Source organism: Halichoerus grypus, chromosome 5 (assembly GCF_964656455.1).
Source record: "Halichoerus grypus chromosome 5, mHalGry1.hap1.1, whole genome shotgun sequence".
Taxonomy (NCBI): Eukaryota; Metazoa; Chordata; class Mammalia; order Carnivora; family Phocidae; genus Halichoerus; species Halichoerus grypus.
Window position 1 is genome coordinate 60,359,878 of NC_135716.1, and position 22,906 is coordinate 60,382,783.

General features: G+C 39.1%; 1 protein-coding gene across 1 annotated transcript in view; it reads left to right on the forward strand.

The window, feature by feature from the left end:
• EYA1 (EYA transcriptional coactivator and phosphatase 1) overlaps positions 1 to 22,906 on the forward strand; it is a 168,323-nt gene that overhangs the window by 136,971 nt on the left and 8,446 nt on the right. The window contains exons 13-17 of the mRNA XM_078072305.1: positions 7,702 to 7,760; positions 7,873 to 8,033; positions 9,014 to 9,128; positions 9,256 to 9,377; positions 13,834 to 13,934. Of these exons, the coding sequence (XP_077928431.1) occupies positions 7,702 to 7,760; positions 7,873 to 8,033; positions 9,014 to 9,128; positions 9,256 to 9,377; positions 13,834 to 13,934 (558 nt within the window). The remainder of the gene's footprint in view (positions 1 to 7,701; positions 7,761 to 7,872; positions 8,034 to 9,013; positions 9,129 to 9,255; positions 9,378 to 13,833; positions 13,935 to 22,906) is intronic.

A 22,906-nucleotide genomic window follows, 5' to 3' on the forward strand; every position in this document is an offset into this window, starting at 1 on the left:
CTGAACTACCCCTTCCCCCTGAACTTCTGAATCACACAGGATCTCTAGGGCTAATCCATTTTACCCTATTTTCCCAGAGAAGTTATAAAAATATCTAGGGAGTCAGGAGTTACTTCCAAAAGCCGCTCTGGAAATCACTCCCTTAAAACCTCTGTCCCTCAAATACTGGTCACCCCGTAATGCCATCTGTACAATTTTAGACTTTCTGTGAGAAGGAGGGTAGTGTGGGCAGATCCACAGGGGGGTGGCTGATCCCCCCCCCCTTTTTTTTCTTTTTAAAAGCACTGCTAATCACTTGTCAAAATAAAGCGTTCGGACAATCTGTGTGTTTGTCTCGAAAGTACTGGAAATACCTCTGTACTCTGTATAATTAGACATTTTTGTGTTGGGAAATAAGAGGAAAACTTCTTGCTGGTCACTTGTGGATGTCTAAGGTATCAAGTGGGTCTCTGTGTTGTTCCATGGGGAGGTGGGAGCAGTGGATGTAATAGCTTGATGACAGATAGGAGGGGACAGCGCACCCACCGATCATTTCCTCTGCCGTGGCCAACTCCAGCCGGTCTCAATAGGCACGCTGATGTACAGACACAATGAAAATAGCTCGTTCTCTGGCGACTCTCTTTTTCCTTTCATTTTTACTTTGTAAAGGAAGGTATTGAAACAATTAGTTGGCAGTATGGTGTTAGTTTCCTCGTGGTAAATTTGGAAAATGGAGCAAATAGAGCCTCGATCAGCAGAATCTGGGCTTGTGTAACTCAACTGCTCCAAAGACGTGTTTGTAACATTTTTTTTTTTTTTTAAAGATTTTATTTATTTATTTGAGACAGAGAGAATGAGAGAGAGAGAGCACATGAGAGGGGGGAGGGTCAGAGGGAGAAGCAGGCTCCCTGCCGAGCAGGGAGCCCGATGCGGGACTCGATCCAGGGTCTCCAGGATCATGACCTGAGCCGAAGGCAGCCGCTCAACCAACTGAGCCACCCAGGCGCCCTGTAACATTTTTATATTGTTCCCTTTCGTAACATGCAGTCTGCCTCAGTCTTCTTAGAGTCTGTTTATTCAAAGATTTTAGGTTTACTTGGAGTTTATGTTTCTAGTGTCATGTTCAGAGGTAGGGTGCCTCCACGTGCTGGCTATTACGTCACTGTGCTTGGCATAGATAATAAGACCCATTGGAACTGTCTTAATTCTTTTTATTAATTTTCCTAAACTAGCTTGAGTGGTATGGTGGTTTTTTTACATAATTATGGCACAAGTGAAAGGCTTGGAGGAAAAGCACAACCACTACGGTATCAAAGCAGAATAAATATTTGCAGAAAAATTCTGCCATAACTTAATATTTTGCATATGAGCCTCTGTACAAAATCTGAGTTATTCCTGGGGCTTGGTCCAAAAGAACATGTCTGTGGCCCGGCCCTGGAAGGCCAGAGATGATGACGGATCAGAAAAAGGTCAGCTTGAGTTGCAGTGCCAAAAATAATGACAGGAGGGACCAAAAAGGCAGAATAACAGTGCAGCCAGAGTTCTGAGAGGGAATGTGCCTTTGCCACATGGCTGTGAGATCGTACCCCATGTGGCTTTCTTCATACTCCCAACACCAGGGCTGGTATTCGGCTGCTTTATGTGTTGGCAGTTCTCCCCAGCCATCCATGTGAGCATTTTAGAATCCGGCCCCGTGAGTGCTTAGATATCTGCGAGCAGAGGGCCAGTAGTAACTAAAGCTTGCTAATTTTATTTATTTTACTCCTCTGCGAAGCACAGGCCTTGGGACATAAAGGGAACGCCAGGCGAGTGTAAACTCTGGTCATTGGTTTGTGGTGTTTATCTGCACATGCCTGTAGAACCCTGTCGTGGAGAATAGAGGTCGCAGGCTCGCACCTGTGGGCTCAATGCTGCGCTTCTGATTGTTGCCATCTGCCTTGCCAGATCCTTTCTGGGCCTCCGGCCTCCTCCTCAGGACACGCTTTGTCAAACGCTAACACCTATGCTCTCACCGCCTACAATCGTGCTCTGTACCCTCCATCCCTGGCAAAGGCCCAGTTACCCAGTTACCACAGTGGCTCTCCTGGGACGATTTCCCTCTGAAGTGCCAGTCATTGGAAGCCCCACTGGTGAGATACAGGGCCGGGGCTTGTCCTGGAGGATGGAGGACTCCCATTGGAGCTCCAAGCTGGGAGAGGGGGCCGTGGTGACAGTTGCTGGGCCCAGTAGGAGTGGAGCAGGCAAAGGGGAGGATATGTTTTGTAGCTGAAGTCTCCTGAGCTCCAAACAAGCCACAAAGGATCTAGATGGAGGCAGTTGTGAGCATCATGCGAAGTGGGTGAGGAAGAGACCGTGAGTTAGGGGGGGGTCACAGACCTAGTATCTCAGCACTTACCTTATTTAACTTTTCTGAGTCTTCATGTTTTGTATCTGTGATGGGTTATACCACTGCATAGTAGTCCACTTTCACCATAAATTGGTAACGCTAATTCAGCTCAACAAGAAGGAGGAATGTCTGTGAGGGAGAGAAACCATGTGCCTGCCTCCGCAGGGTCTCCACAGAAGTGTAAGAAATGACTTATTGAGGGGCGCCTGGGTGGCTCAGCTGGTTAAACGGCTGCCTTCAGCTCAGGTCATGATCCTGGAGTCCGGGGATCGAGCCCCGCATCGGGCTCCCTGCTCAGCGGGGAGTCTGCTTCTCCCTCTGACCCTCCTCCCTCTCATGCTCTCTGTCTCTCATTCTCTCTCTCTCAAGGAAATAAATAAATAAATCTTAAAAAAAAAAATGACTTATTGAGTAGTTTGCCACCACTTTGGGGAAGGAGGAATATACTCTTCAAGGGATACCAAGTGTCAAAAGAGGACATTTAATCAAGTGTCAATGGCTCTTGTTGCCCTGGTGCTTTAGGATTTCTGAAAAGGGTGAGGCCAACCTCAGGTTGCTTTAGCAGTAAGCTAAATTCGGTAATTGTAAAATTTTCCTAGTGAAGGATAGTCAACAACTTGGCCTAGCACTGGCCCTGACTTTCTGAGAATTTGTGCTTATGTTGGTGTATATGAAAATTGATTAAATAAAAATGTTAATTATATATTCCTCTACTATTGACTGATACAGAGGCTTTATGCAAAAATGTTGCTGATTTTGACCTCCCTTTGAAAAAAGCCATTATCAAAAAAGAACTCTTTTCCCACCTCTCAATCCCTTGCCAGCTCCCGTAGCAATTCTCAAGTCTGTAACTGAGAGGGTAACAAAAACCATCCCATAAGGGGAGGGGACCTGCTTGCTAACTCCAGAGAGTTCCCTTGCATGTCTGGGAACTAAGTCTGGGCTGTTTCCTAGAGAGAAGGACAGCTTTCCCGGTAAGTGCCACCTTCCCCCACCCCACCTCACCACCATGCATAAGTAGTGGTCTGGCATCCACAGTCTGGGATCAAAAAGCTATGTTTTGTTTCGGTTACCACAGCTTCAGTGACTGTGAACCATCTCTAGCGAGTCTGCCATTTATCTCTCGATTGCTTTCATCACAAAAGCATCGAGGATAAATGTTGGGCCGGCTGTCCCTCCCCCACCTAGCAAAACACAATTTAAGTTTTTCAGACCTCGGCAGCTCTTTTAGACTAAATAGAATTCAGCCATTCAGCAGGAGGATGTTCCTTTGACTGTTCCTCAAGGCGGTTCTGCAGCATTTACTCCCATTGTAATTTATCACATGTGTAGTTAATTAACTTCTGTCTTTCCTGCTAAACTGTACGTGCCTTGAGGGCAGGAGCTGATAACTGGATGCTACTTCCCAAGCCAGCTCCTTGCTGTCACCTGCTAGCCCTTGTAACTCTTCCCGCCTGATGCCTGATCTCCTCCTTGTGCCCCACTCCTGCCTCATCCTCCAGCACACCAGGTTCTCCTGCCTCAGGACCCTTGAATGTGTTCTTTCCTTGGCCTGCAGAGCCATTCCCCAGACCCCACACAGCATTACATCATTCCCTTGCCTGCTATATTTTTTCTCCTTAGCCGTCATCAGCACCTAACATATTATACATTTTGCATATTTTCTTGTTTGGGAGTTTCCCCCACTCGAATGTGTTAGTTCCGAGATGGTAAGGATTTTTGTCTGTTAAATGTTGCATCCTTAGCATCTGGAACATAGTAGCCCCTTAATAAATAATAGGAGACATGAATGAATAAATGACCACCTTTCTAAGCTAAGGCACCCGTTAGCCCGTTCAGATGGGTGTTGAGTGTGGAATCTACCAGGAGTCCTGAGAAGTACTACCTCCTCCCCAAATGAGGCCCCCAGCCAGATCCCCAAACACAATAGGGCTACCTGGGGCATCTCCAGCCTCAACAGGACAGATTAATGCATAAAACCTGCTAAACTGACTGACCTGGCAGTAGTGGGCCTGAGACATGGGAATGCTAGGCAAAGACTTGGCCTCAGTAATGACTTCAGTGCCTTAAAACCCTATTGTGGACTTTTTGGCGATTTATTTCAAAAATACATTTTCAGCACATTCAGTCTTTTTAGAATAAAAACTTCCTTTTCCCATGGCATTCTATATGTTCTGTACTCTGTATTAAGCAGCAAAGTAGGGTTTTTAGGAATATGTCTTGGTGCCTAGAAATATGGGTATCTTCCATTCTTGTTTTCTGTGTCTATAGATTCTTCCAGTGGGCTTTAAATTTTGTCATGTTGTTTCAGTGGGTCCAGAACTCCTGCTCCCCTCCTTCAGTTATCTAATTTTCTGAGTTTAAAACAGATTTAGAAACTAAAAAACAACAAAGTCCAGAAAGCAAACATGAAAACCTAAAATTAGGGCCTTAAGAAGACAAGCAAAAAACTAGATAGCTTCCGAAGAAAAGTGGGGGGGAAGGAGAGTCTCATCCCAGTGGAGGAGAGAGAATTTCAGATGTCAGGATGCAGGGAAATGCATTTTCTAATTTGAGAGTAGATGCACTTAGAAAGATTTACATATTCCACATGTATCGAGATACTTCTGTATTTTAATATTCTCCGTTTTGAGGAATTAAAAATTTTAATAGGTAAACATCAAGATAGTAAAATAGTTTTTCATCAAAATAAAAACCTATTTCCCGAGACATTTCTACCCAGATGTAGAAGCTCCTACCAAGACTTGGTTGCTAAATCTTCAGTATGTATCTTATCGGATTTGTGCAGCATAGTATTTTTCTATCGTTAAGTGACACGGACAGTTCTGAAAACATATTTTACATGGACATTGTCATGGTTTCTTTTTATTCCTGGGGTAACTAATTAGACCCTTTAAAAAATGCTCCTGATGTTTGCATCTATTTTCATGAAAATCATTCCACGAAGCAATTCTCCTGATAAAGAATGAAGATTTCCTTGTTGCCGCCACACCAGAGTTGATCAGATCTCTGAGAAGTGAGTTTGGTGTCTGCAGGTAGAAGCTCAAAGCCGTTGACGCTCAATTAGAGGTAACCAAGATCCTGAACAGTCCTTCAAATGAGGGCCTCAGCCCTGGGAACAAAAAGACTTGGATAAAGCTGGCGGGAGAAAACAAATACAGGATGTGAGAGGACAATAGCAACAATGGAGTCATTAACAGTCCCTGGAGGATAACTGGCTTCTGTTAGTCACGGAGATTTACAACTGCATTCGTTTAAGAAAAGCCTCTCAACACCCTGCCTTTCCAAGGAATTCTCCCCACCCCTGGAGTTAACTAAGTAACTTGTAAGTCAGCTTTGGTGTGATTCCTTGAATTAAACCCTTTTTAACGGAGCTTTTCCTCTTGGACTTCCTCAACTTCCACCTCCTGTTTCTCCCAAAAGAGAAGAATCTGCCATTGTGGCGCTCTGGCTTTTTGAGTTTTTCTGTTTTTGTTTGGGGGGAGTACACTTTTTTGGTTTGTCTTGGTTTTCTCGTCTGTTTTGTACACTCACCATGTACCCTAAAAGAGTTGTTTACCAACAATATAAAAAATGTATTTCTGGCTAGATAAGTGGCAGAAATGTCTACACTCATGATTTAGGCACTCTTTAAACCCAGAATAAGTACCTCGTTGAAAAAACACAACTATCATTCATCTTCTGAAATATGATTAAATTAATAACTCCGAGAAGTCCCCAAACATGTTTTCCAGGAATGACCTCTTTTTAAAAATGTTAAATTCATGGTCCACATGTGCGGCCTCCTAGACTCGCTTTTCCTCTTTCTTATCTGAGGTTATGGACCTCAGGAGAGCAGGGGAGGGTTACAAGGTCAAAGTCTTTTCCTCCTTGGAACTTGCTGCTTGCTGGGAGGCGGTTGCCTGGAAAGTAGATGCTTTAGAGAAGAGGTTGGGGGGTCACGATTTTAATTCTGTTAAGCAACAGCTGGTTTGAGTTTCTTTCCCCTTCTATCTCCTGCTCCCTTCCTCACAAATCCATGGAGAGAAAAAAATTTGTTCAGAAGGAACCCACAACATAAAAATACATCTTGTGTTACTGTGGTACTTTATGACTGTCATCTTTGTTACAAATTTTATGTTGAGCACTATATGGATAGGCTAGAGTTTACAAAATTATACAGGAAATATAACCAGGGCCTTAGCCAAAAGAACCTTTCAAAATACAGGACATGTACCTGGAAATCTTTTAATAATATTTTTAAACTAAAACTTTTAACGAAAATAAGTATGATAAAATAAGTATGGGGTATTCAGAGCCTGACTGCAAAGAACCATGACTGAAATATTGAAGCACGCCAAAGTGTGGGTGCCTTGTCTCTGGGTGGGAGACCTTGTTGTGTGTCTCTAAATTAGTATGCCGTCATTTCTTCAACAAATGTATACTGAGTGCTCCGCACACAGCTATGCTAGGGACTGGGAATATAGTGGTGAGAAGTTGGGGTGTTCATATGCAAACAGGTGCATAATCATCAACTCAGTCCAGTAGAGCTGTAGTCCAAAATCACAGCTTCCTATTCGAAACAGTTTACATGTGGTTTGGGATTTAAAAATCAGCTCTGTTCACATAACATTATTCTATAATCCATAAATCCATCACTTAAAAGGAATATATAATAGTGAAACAGCTAAAAAAAAAAAAAGTAAAAAACACCACATGGTTTTATTGTTTTTATTTGGGTTTTGAAGTCTCCCATGCTTTCTTCCTCCTACACACACACACACACACACACACACACACACACACACAAAGAATAAAACTCACATCTCTCAAATCAATGGCAAACCAGTAACAGATTTTTTCATCTGGGTTCCTCAGCACACTGGCCTCAGGCTCTGTTGGTGTGTGGCTCAACAGCAATCAGAGGTCATAATTTCATTGGCAGTTAGCATCAGGTTTAATTTTTCTAGCATGTTACATTTACCGAAATGTCTGGTTTCAGTTATGCTTGGGCATTGACTGAATCAGCTTTGAGCAGCATGATGTCTTCAGGTACCTGAGGTTTATGGAACACATATGCTAATTGTTTTCAATCACTTTCCTTTCTAAACACAAAAATGTGTTTTCTGAAGCTGAATAACAGTAGTCCTTAAGGACATTGCTCATTTTTTATGTTAAAAGAAGACCTGAAGTAGGCAAAAATATCAACTTAACAAGACTGACACCTACTGATTGACATTGTTGAAAAACAGTCCAGTTAAAGTTCAGGGATTTTTTAAACAGCTGTGTGTGATTTTTCAAAAAAAAATGAAGATGCTCCTTGAAAATGAACCTGTACCATTTTAATTGCCTTTTAGGAATGTGACCAAGTTCATATAGATGATGTGTCTTCAGATGATAATGGGCAAGACCTAAGGTGAGCACGTTGAAATGTGAAGCAATTTTCTCCATTTTATAGTTTAACGGCTCAGCTAATGGAGATGAACTTTCTGTTTGGTTAACGGTGGGCTTTTCTTGCATCTAAATAGCACATATAACTTCGGAACAGATGGCTTTCCTGCTGCAGCCACCAGTGCTAATTTATGTTTGGCAACCGGTGTGCGGGGTGGTGTAGACTGGATGAGAAAATTGGCTTTCCGCTACAGACGAGTAAAAGAGATCTACAATACCTACAAAAATAACGTTGGAGGCAAGTAACCACCACCAGGATCTTACCGGATTATTAAGATAGTCTAGCTAAAATTCTCCAAGGACCACACACTTACGCATCACACTTTTTTTTGGATATCATAGCTTTTTTTTTAGAGCGGTTTCATCTGACCTGTGATTATTCTGCTGTGATTTAGTGACAGAATATTAGACTTGAGCCAGGCACCCTGGCTAGTCTTATCTAGTCCTGGCTCCATTCGTTCATAGTGTGTGGGACCTGGAGTCAGTTTCTTGACTTTTCTGATACTCATTTGTCCTTCCAAGGAGATGTAGGATTAACTACCTTTGGCCAAATCACTTGAGATGGACGGTAAAGCTCATTCATCTGTGTTGCAAAATGGCTTTAGCTTACAAGGGAATATGTTGACTTAATAATGAAAAGTTTAGGGGTGTGTTGGTTTCCAGCATAGCTAAGTCCACATGCTCAAAAGATGACATCCAGAATCTCTTGCCTAGGCTTTCCTTTGGGTAGGAGTCATTCTGGATCAGTCCCTCCCATAAGGTGGCATAGGTGACCACTGACAGATCCAAGTTTATATTCTGTGAGTTTAGCACCTCAATTGAGTAGAAAAATACCTTCCCTAATAGATTCAGCAAAAGTTCCAAGACTGACTTGCACTGGCCACGCTGCGGTCCTACACCTTCCCTGGGAGCCAGAGGGTAGCGTTGGCTCTGTCCAAACTCCATGAGTAAAGGAATGGTGTGAGCCGACTCCTCAAAAAGAAGAGATGACTTCCAGAACCAGGGGGAAGGGATGCTAGGAATGCAAAGTCATTGGATTTTGCATGTTTCCTACAATACTAAATAAATATGTGTCAAATGAATGCTAATCTGTGAAAAATTACCTGATATACTATAAAGCTTGAGGGTGATACTAGGAGTGGTATTAAATGTTTATTATTTATAAAGTTGACTAGACACATCGGTAAGGAAGGAATTCCTGTGCTTTTAAATCCACAGGCCTGCTTGGTCCAGCCAAGAGGGAAGCCTGGCTGCAGCTGAGGGCTGAGATTGAAGCCCTGACGGACTCCTGGTTGACACTGGCTCTGAAAGCGCTCACGCTCATTCACTCCCGGTAGGCTGTCCCCGAGTCACTCCGTGGTGCTTTTGCTGGAAAACAGCCTTGGCTCGTGTTTGTTCACTCTGGAGATTCATTTTTCAACAGCCTTCTTTCTTTTTTTTTTTCTTTTCGGTTCTCATAGGACGAATTGTGTGAATATTTTAGTCACAACTACTCAGCTTATCCCAGCGTTGGCGAAAGTCCTGCTATACGGATTAGGGATTGTATTTCCAATAGAAAATATTTACAGTGCAACAAAAATAGGTGAGCTGCTGTTGCTTGTTTTATACTCAACTTTTTCCCTTCAGGCTGGTAAAGGTGAATGAGTAAAAGTAAATGAGACTTTTTTCATAATGCTAGGTGTCAGAAACCTAGAAGAAGAATTTAATTTTATTGTCAGCATTGCCTTTAGACATCAAGAGAAACATAAATCAGAAGCCATGCAGCTTAATTCAAAAAATGTTACTTTACCGGCTAACATTAAGGCCTATGCATTTTAGCCATTAGCAGTGGAGCATCAATTCTGGATTATTATCTTACTTGCCTTTTAGATAACATCAACAAAAATATCTAATAAACTAAAACAAAATAGTAGTATAGAGATATACAAAGTATAAATGAAACAATTCTAATAGCTTTCTTTAAATTATCACTGGAACTTTTTTTTTTGCTTTATTTTAATTCAACGTGTATAAACAGTTAAGTTCCCATTTTTGTTATGGGGATACCCAAAAAAATTAAGTTCTTGAAAGAAGGAATCATAGTTGGAGAAAGATGACTAATGTGAAATTTGGTTAGAATATAAACCAAGACAGACTAAAAGTGAGATTAAAAAAAGACATGACTCCTGTTCTTACAGAATTCACCATCTAGTGGGGGAAGCAGACATCTAAATAACTGTAATATGACAAAGACATATGTAGATGAGCATTTTCATCACATATTTAGTAGATGCGCAGAACTGTACTAAGCATTTTACATATTAAAATCAGTCTTCACAACCTTTCCATTTTACAAATGAGGACACTAAATCTCAGAGACTTAATTGTCCAAGTTAATAGCCAGTAAAGGTAAGGGTCAAACTAGCTCTGATTCCAGTGTCCAGACTCCTTTCCATACCATAGGGAGTTCTCTACCACTAAGTGCCTGAATGTGCACTTGAATGAGAAAACATTCACTCCCACCCAGGAGGAGGCAGAGAGCAAGTGTCCGTGAATACTAAAAGGAAGAAATGTCATTTGAGCTGGGTATAGAAGGATACAGAAGAGTTTAGTAGGCAGATGGGCTAGTGAGAGCAAAAAACAGAGACCTTAAAACGTGTTCCCTGCTGAGAGACTTGTAAGTGGTCCTGGGTCATGGGAAGCTGAAGCTGGAAAGGTAGACTTAGGTCTAGACATATGTGGCCTTGTTTATCACCCTAATGAGATGCTATTTCAGTGAGTCCTGGGGAAGGGGGATGAGGATCCTAGTAGATGGGAAGAAGGTTGTTTCTGGCTGCTCAACTCTATCCAAAGAAAAAAGGTCAAAAATGGAATCTAATTCTCCATCCAACTATACTTGTATACTTCCAATACTTTTCTTTAAAAGCATTTACTAAATTATTGCTAAAGAATTACTTTTATAATTATTTGTTCATAGTCTGACTTCCCTATCAGACTGTAATAGCCACTGAGTCTGTCTGTGTTGCTCATCATTGTAGCCATGGTGCCCAGCACATACCAGGTGCTCAATAAATGTTACTTCAATAAAATGGATGAGTAAACAGTTGTTTATTCTGAAGAAGGCTGACACAGAGGTTCTTTTTAAACACCTGGGTCAGTAATGACACTATTAACTGATGGGAAAAATCAGATGTGATGGGAAAAATAAGAGTTTGATTTTATTAATGTTGAGTGTGAAATATTCACATAGTCCTGTCAAGTTGGAAATAGCTGGAGTTGGAGAATAACTGCTGCCTCCTGAGAAGCACCAAGAACAGAATGCTAGAAAATACTTAGAAAGAGAAAGGAATGGGGCACCTGGCTGGCTCAGTCGGTTAAGCGTCTGCCTTTGGCTCAGGTCCTGATCCCAGAGTGCTGGGATCGAGTCCCACTGAGCAGGGAGTCTGCTTCTCCCTCTGACCCTCCCCCATCTGGAGCTTCCTCTTTCTCATTCTCTCTCTCTCTCAAATAAATAAATAAAATCTTTAAAAAAAAAGGGAATGTACCAAATAGAATTCCTGGTAGCCCAATATAACCAGATTTTTTTATGTTATCATATCCATAAAAATAACTGTTTACATTAAGTCAGATATTTATGCTATCCATAACAATAAAGAGGAATCATGCTGTGTTTTGTAAACAGGAGTCCATGGTAAACATTTATCAGCACATGAAAGAACAATTTCCAAAGAAGCTTATAGAATGGAAAGGATAGTGCTTAACTCCCCAGAAGGAAAGAACAAGTAGTGTATTTATTACATGTCATGCGCATTGAACTTTAATCCTGAATAATTTAAATAATTTGAAAATATTAGGATAATAGAAAATTATAACAAGTATATATTAGGTATTTTTAATGGGCATTTTGTTTGTGATACTGAACTTTAATTTTTATCAATACAGAATTAAAAATGATTTTAAAAAGTGGTAGGAATTATCTCAAAACCAGAGGTAGAACCACTTTTCTATGGTATTTTTAATAAGAAAAGTAAATGGGGAGCCTAGGTGGCTCAGTTGGTTAAGTGTCCGAGTCAATTTTGTCTCAGGTCATGATCTCAGGGTTCTGGAATCAAGCCCCATATTGGGCTCTGGGCTGGGCATGAGCCTGCTTAAGATTCTCTCTCCTTCTCCCTTGGCCCCTCCCTCCTCTCATGCATGTATTCTCTCTCTCTAAAAAGATAAAAAATAAAAAGAAGAAGTAGCTATTGAAACTCCTCTAGTTTTGCTAGTTTTGCAATCAAATGAGATATAATTTGGGGGTCAATGCAGAAAATCCAGGAATTTTCCTTATAGGCAAGTGGCAGTCATTGAAGGAGATGATTAGTCTCTTCGTTTAGCGGGTCTGTGATGTTCTTCCAGATAAAATGGATTCATCAAAATGAAAATTCCATGTAGGTCCTCTAATTAACTTCTAAAAGTCAGCTTCAGTTTCTCAGTCTTTATTATGGAAGACATCTATGTGACCCAGACTTCACAGTGAAGCCTATAGGAAATAGTATACAGGTGAGAAATTTTTTTGTCTACCACAGCCTCACCTGTAAATAACATTGAGTTTACCTTCCTTTTCCCATGAAAGGGAAACTTGGCAAAAACACATAAACATTTCCCTCTAAGGAGGAAAAGTTTCATGACATCTAAGTTTTTGATTGTATATTTTTGCAGTGAAAACTACACTTTGTATTTGTTTCTTAAAGTGATTTAATATTTCACAGTTTAGTGGGCAACTAAAGAAGCATTGAAATTACATCCTTTGAATAAGGCTGGCCCGATTTTGTTCTGTCAGATGCAAACCAGAGATTTTAGTGCAAAATACAAATATAAAGCAGACATTTGTTTAAGCAAACAAGCAATTTGTTCGTGAGTATATCTGATCCTTATTTGAAAGAGATGCGGGCCGCTCAGCCATTTACATTTGAAAACTATAAACTGTCCCATTGTCCATTAAAATGACCCTCTTGGCAGTGGGGGACTAGGAACAGCAGTTTCTTCTCTAAAGGAGCAACAATGGCTGCATTAACTGCAGGGATGTGCCTCCTGAGAGCCCAAACCAAGTCTTGACATGGGAAAGATAATAGATAGATAAAGGTATTCTGTTACCTTTATCCCGCTTTTCCTCTAGGAAAGTGCTTTATTGGACATTAGATGCCTGGGTATGGCAGGCGTGATCTCTCTGTAGTGCCCCAAATTACCTGACATTTATTTCAGAAACAGCTTTACCAGAACATTTCAAGTAAACACATTAGGTTTGGCGGGGGGTCTTTCATTCAAATAGAATCCCAACTGGAAAACGAAGCAATAAACAGATTCCACTGTTTGATTTCTCCTGCTATAACAAAACCTGTCAGTTTTTTTTTTTTTATCCTTCTCAATAGACTTGGGATCAGATATTATTTTCGAAGTTTGGTATATTATGAAACATTTTTTAAATCAAGTTCAAATATGTTGCCAGAATCAGATGCCTTCACTAAGTCTCAGCTGCTAGGAAAAAAAAGACTGCTGCAAAACTATTTTTTCCCAAATGCTCTACTATGATTGACTAGATCCTACTTTTTAATAAATGAGCCCTTGGGAAAAGAATACTAAAATTGACAATTTCCCGGTGGCTCAGTCAGTTAAGCATCTGCCTTCAGCTCAGGTCATGATCCCAGGGTCCTGGGATGGAGCCCCGAATCAGGCTCCCTGCTCAGCAGGGAGTCTGCTTCTCCCCCTGCCCCCCCGACCCCGTGCGTGCGCTCTCTCTCTCTCTCCCTCACAAAATAAATAAATAATCTTTTAAAAAATAAATAAAATTGACAATTTCCAAGGGACAAGTCACCACATGGATAATTTACAATTTGTAATTTACTGTGCTGTTTCAGATTCTATCCAAATGGCATCTAAAAGCACTCTTCTTCAGTTTGTACAAGTAGGATAGAGTTGAATCAGAAGCATAAAGGAAGTATTTTGTATAAAATGTTCAAGCACTGTAGCACTGAGTTACTCAAACTTTACACTTTTTATAATTTACCTTTATGTATTAGGAAAGGAAAGCTGTTTTGAGAGGATAATTCAAAGGTTTGGAAGAAAAGTGGTGTATGTCGTTATAGGAGATGGCGTGGAAGAAGAGCAAGGAGCAAAAAAGGTCAGTGTTCCTTGATGGTGCATCTCATGCCATTTAATTTTTTAGTCTTCAAAATGTTCATAGCTGGATCATTTAAACAAGTTCCATTTCTCTGAAACAAATTACAAATGTGTTCAGAACTGTAAGCAATGAAAAAGGACAGAGTAGAATTAAATAAATATGGTCTTTTTGAAGAGTGCCCTACACAAACTCAAAGGTCGTGGATGGTTGGTCTTTGCAGAACGTAGACTTTTAAGCAGAAAGGAAGGTTTCGTGCTGTAGCCGTCATCCAGAACAGAGATAACACATTTGCTGTGCTCATGTGAGCATGTCCCATTCTGCCCCATGGCAGAGATTGCCAAGTGATTAAAACCTACCTGAGCCTGAATTCAGCCTAAGAACCTTCTAAACATCACTTCAGAAAGACTCTACCAGTTGGTCGGAGCTGGTTTGCCAAACTCTTTACTGCCCTATAGTGTCTCATTTGTATCCCAAGGTCAACAATTTGTATCCTCACCTCCCCTGGGACACTCGGAAAAGAGGAAAGGGTTGGAGCCAACCATGAGTCCCTTGACTTCCAGGTTGCCCACCATACAGCTTTTTTTTCTTCTTCATCCCTGCGAGTGTCATTCTGCCATTTCCCTCAGCAAAACCTTGCTAATTAAGTGTATTCCATTGCATTTCAAAAGAGGAGGAGAAGGGGACCACTTTCTTCACTTGGGGACCACTCAGGGTCTTCAGTCTAGACACAGCCTACCTGGACAATCTTTCTCACCCCAGCACTTGGCATTGTAGTCCCTTCGGCCATGCCCAGCACTTTCTCCCTGCTGTCGCCTCTGCTTGGAATGTTCTTTTCCCCAATGCCCTACTGTCACTGTCTTACTCATTTTTCAAAATCCAGTGCCTGTACCACCTTTTCTATTTCCCTTATTTGTAAGAGCTTAATTATAATCGTGCTCACTCACACTTTAATTGGAGAAGTTGTAAATAGCTTGGATGTTTGAGCTGAGAGCCTGGGTTTGAATTATAGCTCCACTGCTTACCAGTTCTGTGACTTTGAACAAGTTATGTATCCCTCCTCTTTCTCGTTCCTTATCTATAAATGGCAATAATAACAGCATCGAGCTCATTGGGATATTTTAAGGATTAGATTTAGTTAAGATGTAAAACTCGTAACACAGAGCCTGGTACATATAAAGTGTGCAACAAATGATAGCATTGTTATTATTTGTAGATATGCCTGTTTCAGCAATAAAAGGTGAGCTCAAGAGGTAGGGATCTTATTTTGCTTAGTTTGTTGTTTGAGACTTTGTTTTCAGTTTTGTTTTTTCTATAACTCCCTGAATCTTAATGCAGTCATACTCTCTAAATATTTTTTGAATTGAAGAGCATTAAGTATTGTATGAGGTTACCCAATAGAATTCTTTTCCCTTCCTTTCCCCACACACTGACTCATAGAAATCACTGTATATTTCCACGAAGGATGTAACAATTCAGCTCTTCTGGAGTATTCCAGTACATAACAGAAGTGACCCATAAAGTCACCAGAACATAGATGCAGCATTCAGCACGACACGTGGCCAGCCTTCTTAAGAGAGCCTAAAGATGGGGCGCCTGGGTGGCTCAGTTGGTTAAGCGACTGCCTTCGGCTCAGGTCATGATCCTGGAGTCCCGGGATCGAGTCCCGCATCGGGCTCCCTGCTCAGCGGGGAGTCTGCTTCTCCCTCTGACCCTCCTCCCTCTCATGCTCTCTGTCTCTCATTCTCTCTCAAATAAATAAATAAATAAATCTTTAAAAAAAGAGAGAGCCTAAAGATGATTTAATTCACCTTCAGTGCCTCTGAATTCTAATAAAAGCAGAGAAACAGACCCTAATTTTATAAATAATAGATTATTTCACTTATACCCACTGATACACAATGTACCCAGGATTACATGCTTCCCCAAGTGGGATCAGTGCAGATGGAAACCCACACACACTTCAGATCTAGTAGAGGCTGATGCAAAGCTGCATTTGCCATATAACCACTAGTTCTGACATTCCAACTTTACCAGTGGGCAACCACCATGATCATTAGGTACATCTGTCATCCCTTTGGGCTGTTTTCATAAAATGAAATTTTTCCCAGACTAAATTAGAATACCCAAAACTCAACCCCAGAGAGTGAAAGAGGATGTTTGATGGGAATCCAGACTCAAGTCTTCTTCCTGGGAAAAGCCTCTGGAATCCTCCATGCCATTCCTAGACAGGACCTCCTAGTTGCTAGCGGGATAGACATGCACATTTTCAGCAGCATAGAAGTGAAGAGCCACATCTAATGCCCCTGCAGCCCAGGGCCAAAGATGCCAATCTGCCCACGTGGCTGGTTGTCCTCCCTCTAGTAGTCACCAAAAAGTTTAGCTTCAGAAGGTTGCCAAAATGTGGCTTTCTAGCTTGTGGTAGGCAGAGGGATGCTTATAAAAGTGATGACTTAAAATGCAAGGAATCCTTTGGGCCCTAGCAAGGCTTCTGTGTGGGTAAGTCGCTTCCTAAACCTTTCAGAGTAGCAGGTTTCTTAGATGTTCATCATGGGTGAACATAACATGGAAAAGGTAAAGGAGTTCTTGGTTTGATATTAGAACTGGAAGTGGTACTGGGGCTAAGAGTTTTTGCTCTCTCTGCAGAACGGAGAAAACTGTTTCCACTGTTTAGCTTTGGATGTGTTATTCTTTTTATTGGGGACAAACACACCTGTGCCAAAAAGAATTAGGCAGCTGCCTATGAAGAACATCCTCTTTGGATTTTTTGACTGTGAATGAGTATTCTTAGCTTCAGCTCTCTGGTTTGATGTTGTGGGATGAGTATATGTGGTAAGGGTCCAATAGTATGTGTTACAAACAATCTCTTTGCACCTTGAGACTTACCGGTGTGGGAACTCTGACAAAATTGTGACCAGGAGTTATAAGACTGTTTATTGTGTATGTACAACATATGGATTTTTGAAAAGGTTCAGATTCCTGATAATCTCGCAGAAAATTCAGATGTCATCAATCTATCATCCACAGTGATGAATTGACCATTCCTTTCTTATATTCTGTCTAACCTTATTAGGATAGCTGGTATTTAAATAGCAGTATTTTGTGCATGAGTTAAGTAACAGGGATCTAATAATTCACAATAGAGGAGTTTTTCTAAGTGGACTTCTGCGCAGAAATAGAGAATATTTAACTTAGGGAAAATGCTTAATTTAGGGGAAAAAGAATACTATTCAGCAATATCCCATTTTAAAAACTATATATAAAATTCAAGCTAAAGAAATAAATTAAGAGATGGTTATCCATGCTGTCAAAGGATTAATAATCATAATGGTGAGAAAAAAAATTGCTATCAATTATAAAGCCCTTATCGTGTCCCACACTTTCTTTTAGGCACTTTCTACCCATTATCTCATTAAATCCTCATCATAATTCTATGAGGAATGAGTCCTTCAACCCACTTTATATATGAGAAAACCAAGGTTCAGGAAGGTGAATAATTTGGCCAAGATCACATAACTTGGAAGTAGCCAAACTAGGATTTGAAGCTAATTTTATCTGTAAGATGGAGCACAAAATTCCTTTAAATTATAAACTTGATTTACATATCCTAAATATGATTTGATTAAAAAAGAATTTTCATGCTTATTTTTTAAATTATTAGAATACAGTGTGCAATATATGCTTCTTTCCTTTTGGGAGGGAGATAGAACTGTTTAAGTGTTCTCTTTCTCCTAAATTTACATTCATGATTAAAATTTTAAAAATAAATCATCGATTCTGATATTATAGCTTTGAGCATTTTAGATTATTAAATAAAATAGTGAACCAGTCAAGTTCTGCAAGTTTGAGCACTAAAATGTTTTGCAAAATCAAAACATTTTGCAGTTTTTCTAAATCAATTTTAACCATTTAGCTTGTCTCTCCTAGTTTCCTAAGTCCTTTTAAAAATCTAATAGAACATTCTTTCTTTTTCCCTGTAGAGATGTCTTTCATCTCTCTAAATAATGTTCTTTTGCTTGAGGTAGTTACTTTTTTTCAAGCTCAGAAATGAAACCAGTAAGTATTCTGCCAGTCGCCTGTTTCGTTATGGTCAATCGAAGTCTGTTCTGTCATCTTTGTTCTCTTTGCCAATATAGTCCCAGGGCTTTAGTAATTTTATCTAATTCTATAATTCATATCATTAAAACACACCCCATCAAAGAGAAGAAGTTGAAAATACCTTTGTTTATTTAAAAGAACAGCTTTCTTCCAAAAAGATCGCATGAAAGAGTTCTCTGCAAGCACCTCTTTGTTCCTAGAAAGACTGCAGAGAATGTGAGAGGAGCCATCTACCTATGGATAACTTTCTCTGACCTGGATCTTTTGTTGTCAAGATCTGCCAGGCTTCCTTTTTTATCATAGGATTCCATGTTTCCCTAATACAACATATTTTGTGTGACAATGATAGGCATATGTATGATTTTTAAAAAGTCAAAATGTAAGTCTTCTGCATACCAACAGCAGTTTTTGATTCTAGAGTAAAAGTGGCCTTGTTTTAGAACTCCACAACTCAACTAAACTTACTTTATTTACTTTTCAGAGAAATACTTAAAATAAATCGCTTGTGAACACCAGGGAGAAAATGGCGGGTATCCATTATTCCGCATAATGGCAAAGGCTTCATCAATAAATGTCCATTTCATTCATTCATTCACCTTTTTTTTAAGTATAGCTGACACACACCGTTACATTAGGTTCAGATGTACAGCACAGTTATTCCACAACTCTATACAATATAGTGTGCTCCTTACAAGGGTAGCTACCATCTGTCACCATACAATGCTATTAAAATACCATTGATTATATTCCCTTGCTGTACCTTTGATCACCATGACTTATTCATTCCATAACTGGAAGCCAGTACCTCCCACTCTGCTTCATCTATTCTGCCCATCCCCACCCCCACCCTTGTCACCTCTGGCACCCACCAGTATATTCTCTGAATTTATGGGGCTGTTTCAGCTTTTTTGTTTGTTCATTTATAGGTTTTGTTTTTTAGATTCCACACGTAAGAGAAATCATATGGCATTTGTCTTTCTCTGACTTACTGCACTTAGCATAATACCCTCTAGATCTATCCATGTTGCCACAAACGGTAAGATCTCACTTTGTTTGTGGCTGAGTAATATTCCTTACTATATATACCACATCTTCTTAATCCATTCATCTATCAGTGGACACTGAGGTTGCTTCCATATCCTGGCTATTGGAAATAATGCTGCAATAAACATGAGGATGCATATATCTTTTTGAATTAGTGTTTTTGTTTTCTTTGGGTAAATAGTAGTGGAATTACTGGATCATATATTTTGTATTTTTAATTTTTTTTTGAGGAACCTCCATACTGTTTTCCACAGTGATTGCAGAAATTTACATTCCCACCAACAGTGCATGAGGGTTTCTTTTTCTCTACATTCTTGCCAACACTTATTTCTTGTCTTTTTGATACTAGCCATTCTAATTGTTATAACGTAATAGATCATTGTGGTTTTCATTTGCATTTCCCTGATGATTAGTGATGTGCTGAGCATCTTTTGATGTGTCTAATTGTCATCTGTAGGTCTTCTTTGGAAAAATGTATATTCAGGTCCTCTGAATAAATAACAAATTTGTTTTTCGGGTGTTGGCTTATATAAGTTCTTTATATATTTTGGATATCAACTCCTTATCAGATATATATATCATTTGCAAATATCTTCTCCCATTCAGTTGGTTCCCTTTTCATTTTGTTGATGGGTCCCTTTACTATGCAAAAAGCTTTTTATTTTGGTGTGGTCCCAATAGTTTTTGCTTTTGTTTCCCTTGCCTGAGGAGACATCATCTAGCAAAATGTTGCTAAGGCTGATGTCAGAGAGATTACTACCTATGTTTTCTTCCAGGACTGTGATGGTTTCAGGCCTCACATTCAAGTCGTTCATCCATTTTGAGTTTATTTTTGTGTATGGCATAAGAAAGTGGTCTAGTTTTATTCTTTTACATGTAATGGTCCAATTTCCCCAGCACCGTTTATTGAAGAGACTGCCATTTCCCTACTGTATATTCTTGACTCCTTTGTTGCAGATTAATTGACCATATACGTATGGGTTTATTTCTGGGCTATTTTGTTCCATTTATCTATGTGTTTGTTTTTGTGCCAGCACCATACTATTTTGATAACTACAGCTTTATAGTATACCTTGCAATCTAAGATTGCAATACCTCCAGCTTTGTTCTTTCTCAAGACTGCTTTGGCTAGTCAGGGTCTTTTGTGGTTTCATACAAAGTTTAGTACCATTTGTTCTAGTTCTGTGAAAAAATGCTATTGGTATTTCACTATTGATTGCACTGAATCTGTAGACTGCTTGGGATCGCGTGGGAATTTTAACAATATTAATTCTTTGAATCCATGACCATGGAATATCTTTTCATTTGTGTCATCTTCAATTTCTTTCATCAGTGTTTTATAGTTTGCAGGTATAATTCACTCATCTTCTTGATTAAGTTTATTCCTAGGTATTTTATCTTTTTGGTGCAATTATAAATGAAATTGTTTTTTAATTTGGTGTGGTCCCAATAGTTTTTAATTTCTTTTTGCTACTTCATTATGAGTTCTAATACTTTTTTGCATGGGTCTTTAAGGTTTTCTATGTAGAGTATCATGTCATCTGCAAATAGTGACAGTTTACTTTCTCTTTACCGATTTGGATGGTTTTTATTTCTTATCTCATTGCTGCAGCTAGGACTTCTATTTTATTCTATTTATTTATCTTTTATTTCTAATTATTCTACATTGAATAAGAGTGATAAAATGGATATCTTGTCTTGTTCCTGATTTTAGAAGAAAAGCTCCCAGTCTTTTACCATATAGTGTGATGTTTGCTGTGGGTTTATCATAGATGGCCTTTGTTATATGGAGGTATATTCCTCTGAATCTACTTTGTTGAGTTTTTATCATGAATGGATGTTGAATTTTGTCAAATGCTTTTTCTGCATCTATTGAGATTGCAAATTGAGATAATTTTTATCCTTGATTTTGTTAATGTGGTGTATCACTTTGATTTCCAGAAATTGAAGCATCCTTGCATTCACGGAACAAATCATACTTGATTATGGTGAAAGATCCGTTTAATGTATTGTTGAATGTCAATTTGCTAATTTTTACTGAGGATTTTTGCATTTATGTTCATCAGGGATATTGGCCTGTAGTTTTTTGGTTTTGTTTTGTTTTTGTTTTTTTTTAAATAGTGTCTTTGCCTGGTTTTGGTATCAGGGTAATGCTGGTCCTGTAGAAAGTATTTGGAAGATTTTCTTCTTCTCTATTGCTGAGAATATTTTCAGAAGAATACATATTAACTCTTCTTTAAATGTTTGATAGATTACTCACTTCAGCAGCACATAAACTAAAATTGGAACAATAAATGTTTAATAGAATTCACCTATAAGTCCATCTGGTCCTGAACATTTATTTGTTGGAAATTCTTTATTACTGATTCAATTTCATTACTAGTAATTGGTCTGTTCAGATTTTCTATTTCTTCCTGATCATTTTTAGATTATATATTTCTAGGAATTTATCCATTTCTTCTTTATTGTCCAATTTGTTAGCATATGACTTTACATAGTAGTCTCTAATAATACACTGTATTTATGGTGTAGGTTGTTAATTCTCTTCTTTCATTTCTGATTTTATTTATGGGAGTCTTCGTTTTTTTTCTTGATGTGTCTGACTAAAGGTTTGTCAATTTTGTTTAACTTTTCCAAGATCCAGCTCTTGGTTTCATTGATCTTTCCTATTTTTTTTAAGTCTATTTTATTATTTCCACTTTGACCTTTATTATTTCCTTCCATCTACACACTGGGCTTTGTACTTCTTTAAGTGTAAGGTTGGATTATTTATTTGAGATTTTCCTTGTTTCTTGAGGTAGGCCTGAATCACTATAAATTTCCCTCTTGAAACTGCTTTCACTGAGTCCTAAAGATTTTGGACCTTTGTGTTTTTATTTTCACTTGTCTGTATGTATTTTTTATTTCCTCTTTAATTTCTTTATTGACCCATTAGCCTCCACATCGTGTTTTTTCCAGCTTTTTTTAAAATTGATTTTAGTTTTATGCCATTGTGGTCTGAAATGATACTTTTGAAATGATTTTGATCTTCTTAAATTTATTGAGACTTGTTTTGTGGCCCAGCTTGTGATCTATCCTGGAGAACATATCAAGTGCACTTGAACGAATATGTATTCTATGGTTTTTGGATGGAATGTTCTGTATATATCCGTTAAGTCCATTGAGTCTAATGTGTCATTCAGAGCCACTGTTTCCTTGTTGATTTTCTGTCTGGATGATCTATCCATTCATGTAAGGGGGGATGTTAAAGCCCTCTCCTATTATTGTATTACTGTCCTTTTTTCCCTTTTGTGTCTGTTAATAGTTGTGTTATGTATTTAGGTGCTCCAATGTTGGATGCATAGATATTTAAATTATTATATCCGCTTGTTGGATTGATCTCTTTAAGACTATGTAATGCCCTTCTTTGTCTCTTGTTACAGTTTGTTTTAAAGTCTATTTTTGTCTGATATAAGTATTGCTACCCCAGCTTTTTATTTCCATTTGCATGGAATATCTTTCTCCATCCCTTTACTTTCAGCCTGTATGTGTCCTTAGGTCTGAAGTGAGTCTCTTGTAGACAACATATAGATGGGTCTTGTTTTTTATCCATTCCTTCACCCTGTGTCTTTTGATTGGAGCATTTAGATCATTTAAAGTAATTATTGATAGGTATGTACTTACTGCCATTTTTTTCATTGATTTCTGGTTGTGTTTGTAATTTTTTCTGTTCATATGTTCTTTTGCTCTCTTTCCTTGTGATTGATGGATTTTTTAATGCTACGTTTGGCTCTGTTTTTCTTATGTGTCTATTATTGATTTTGGGTTTTTGGTTACCATGAGGTTTATATATA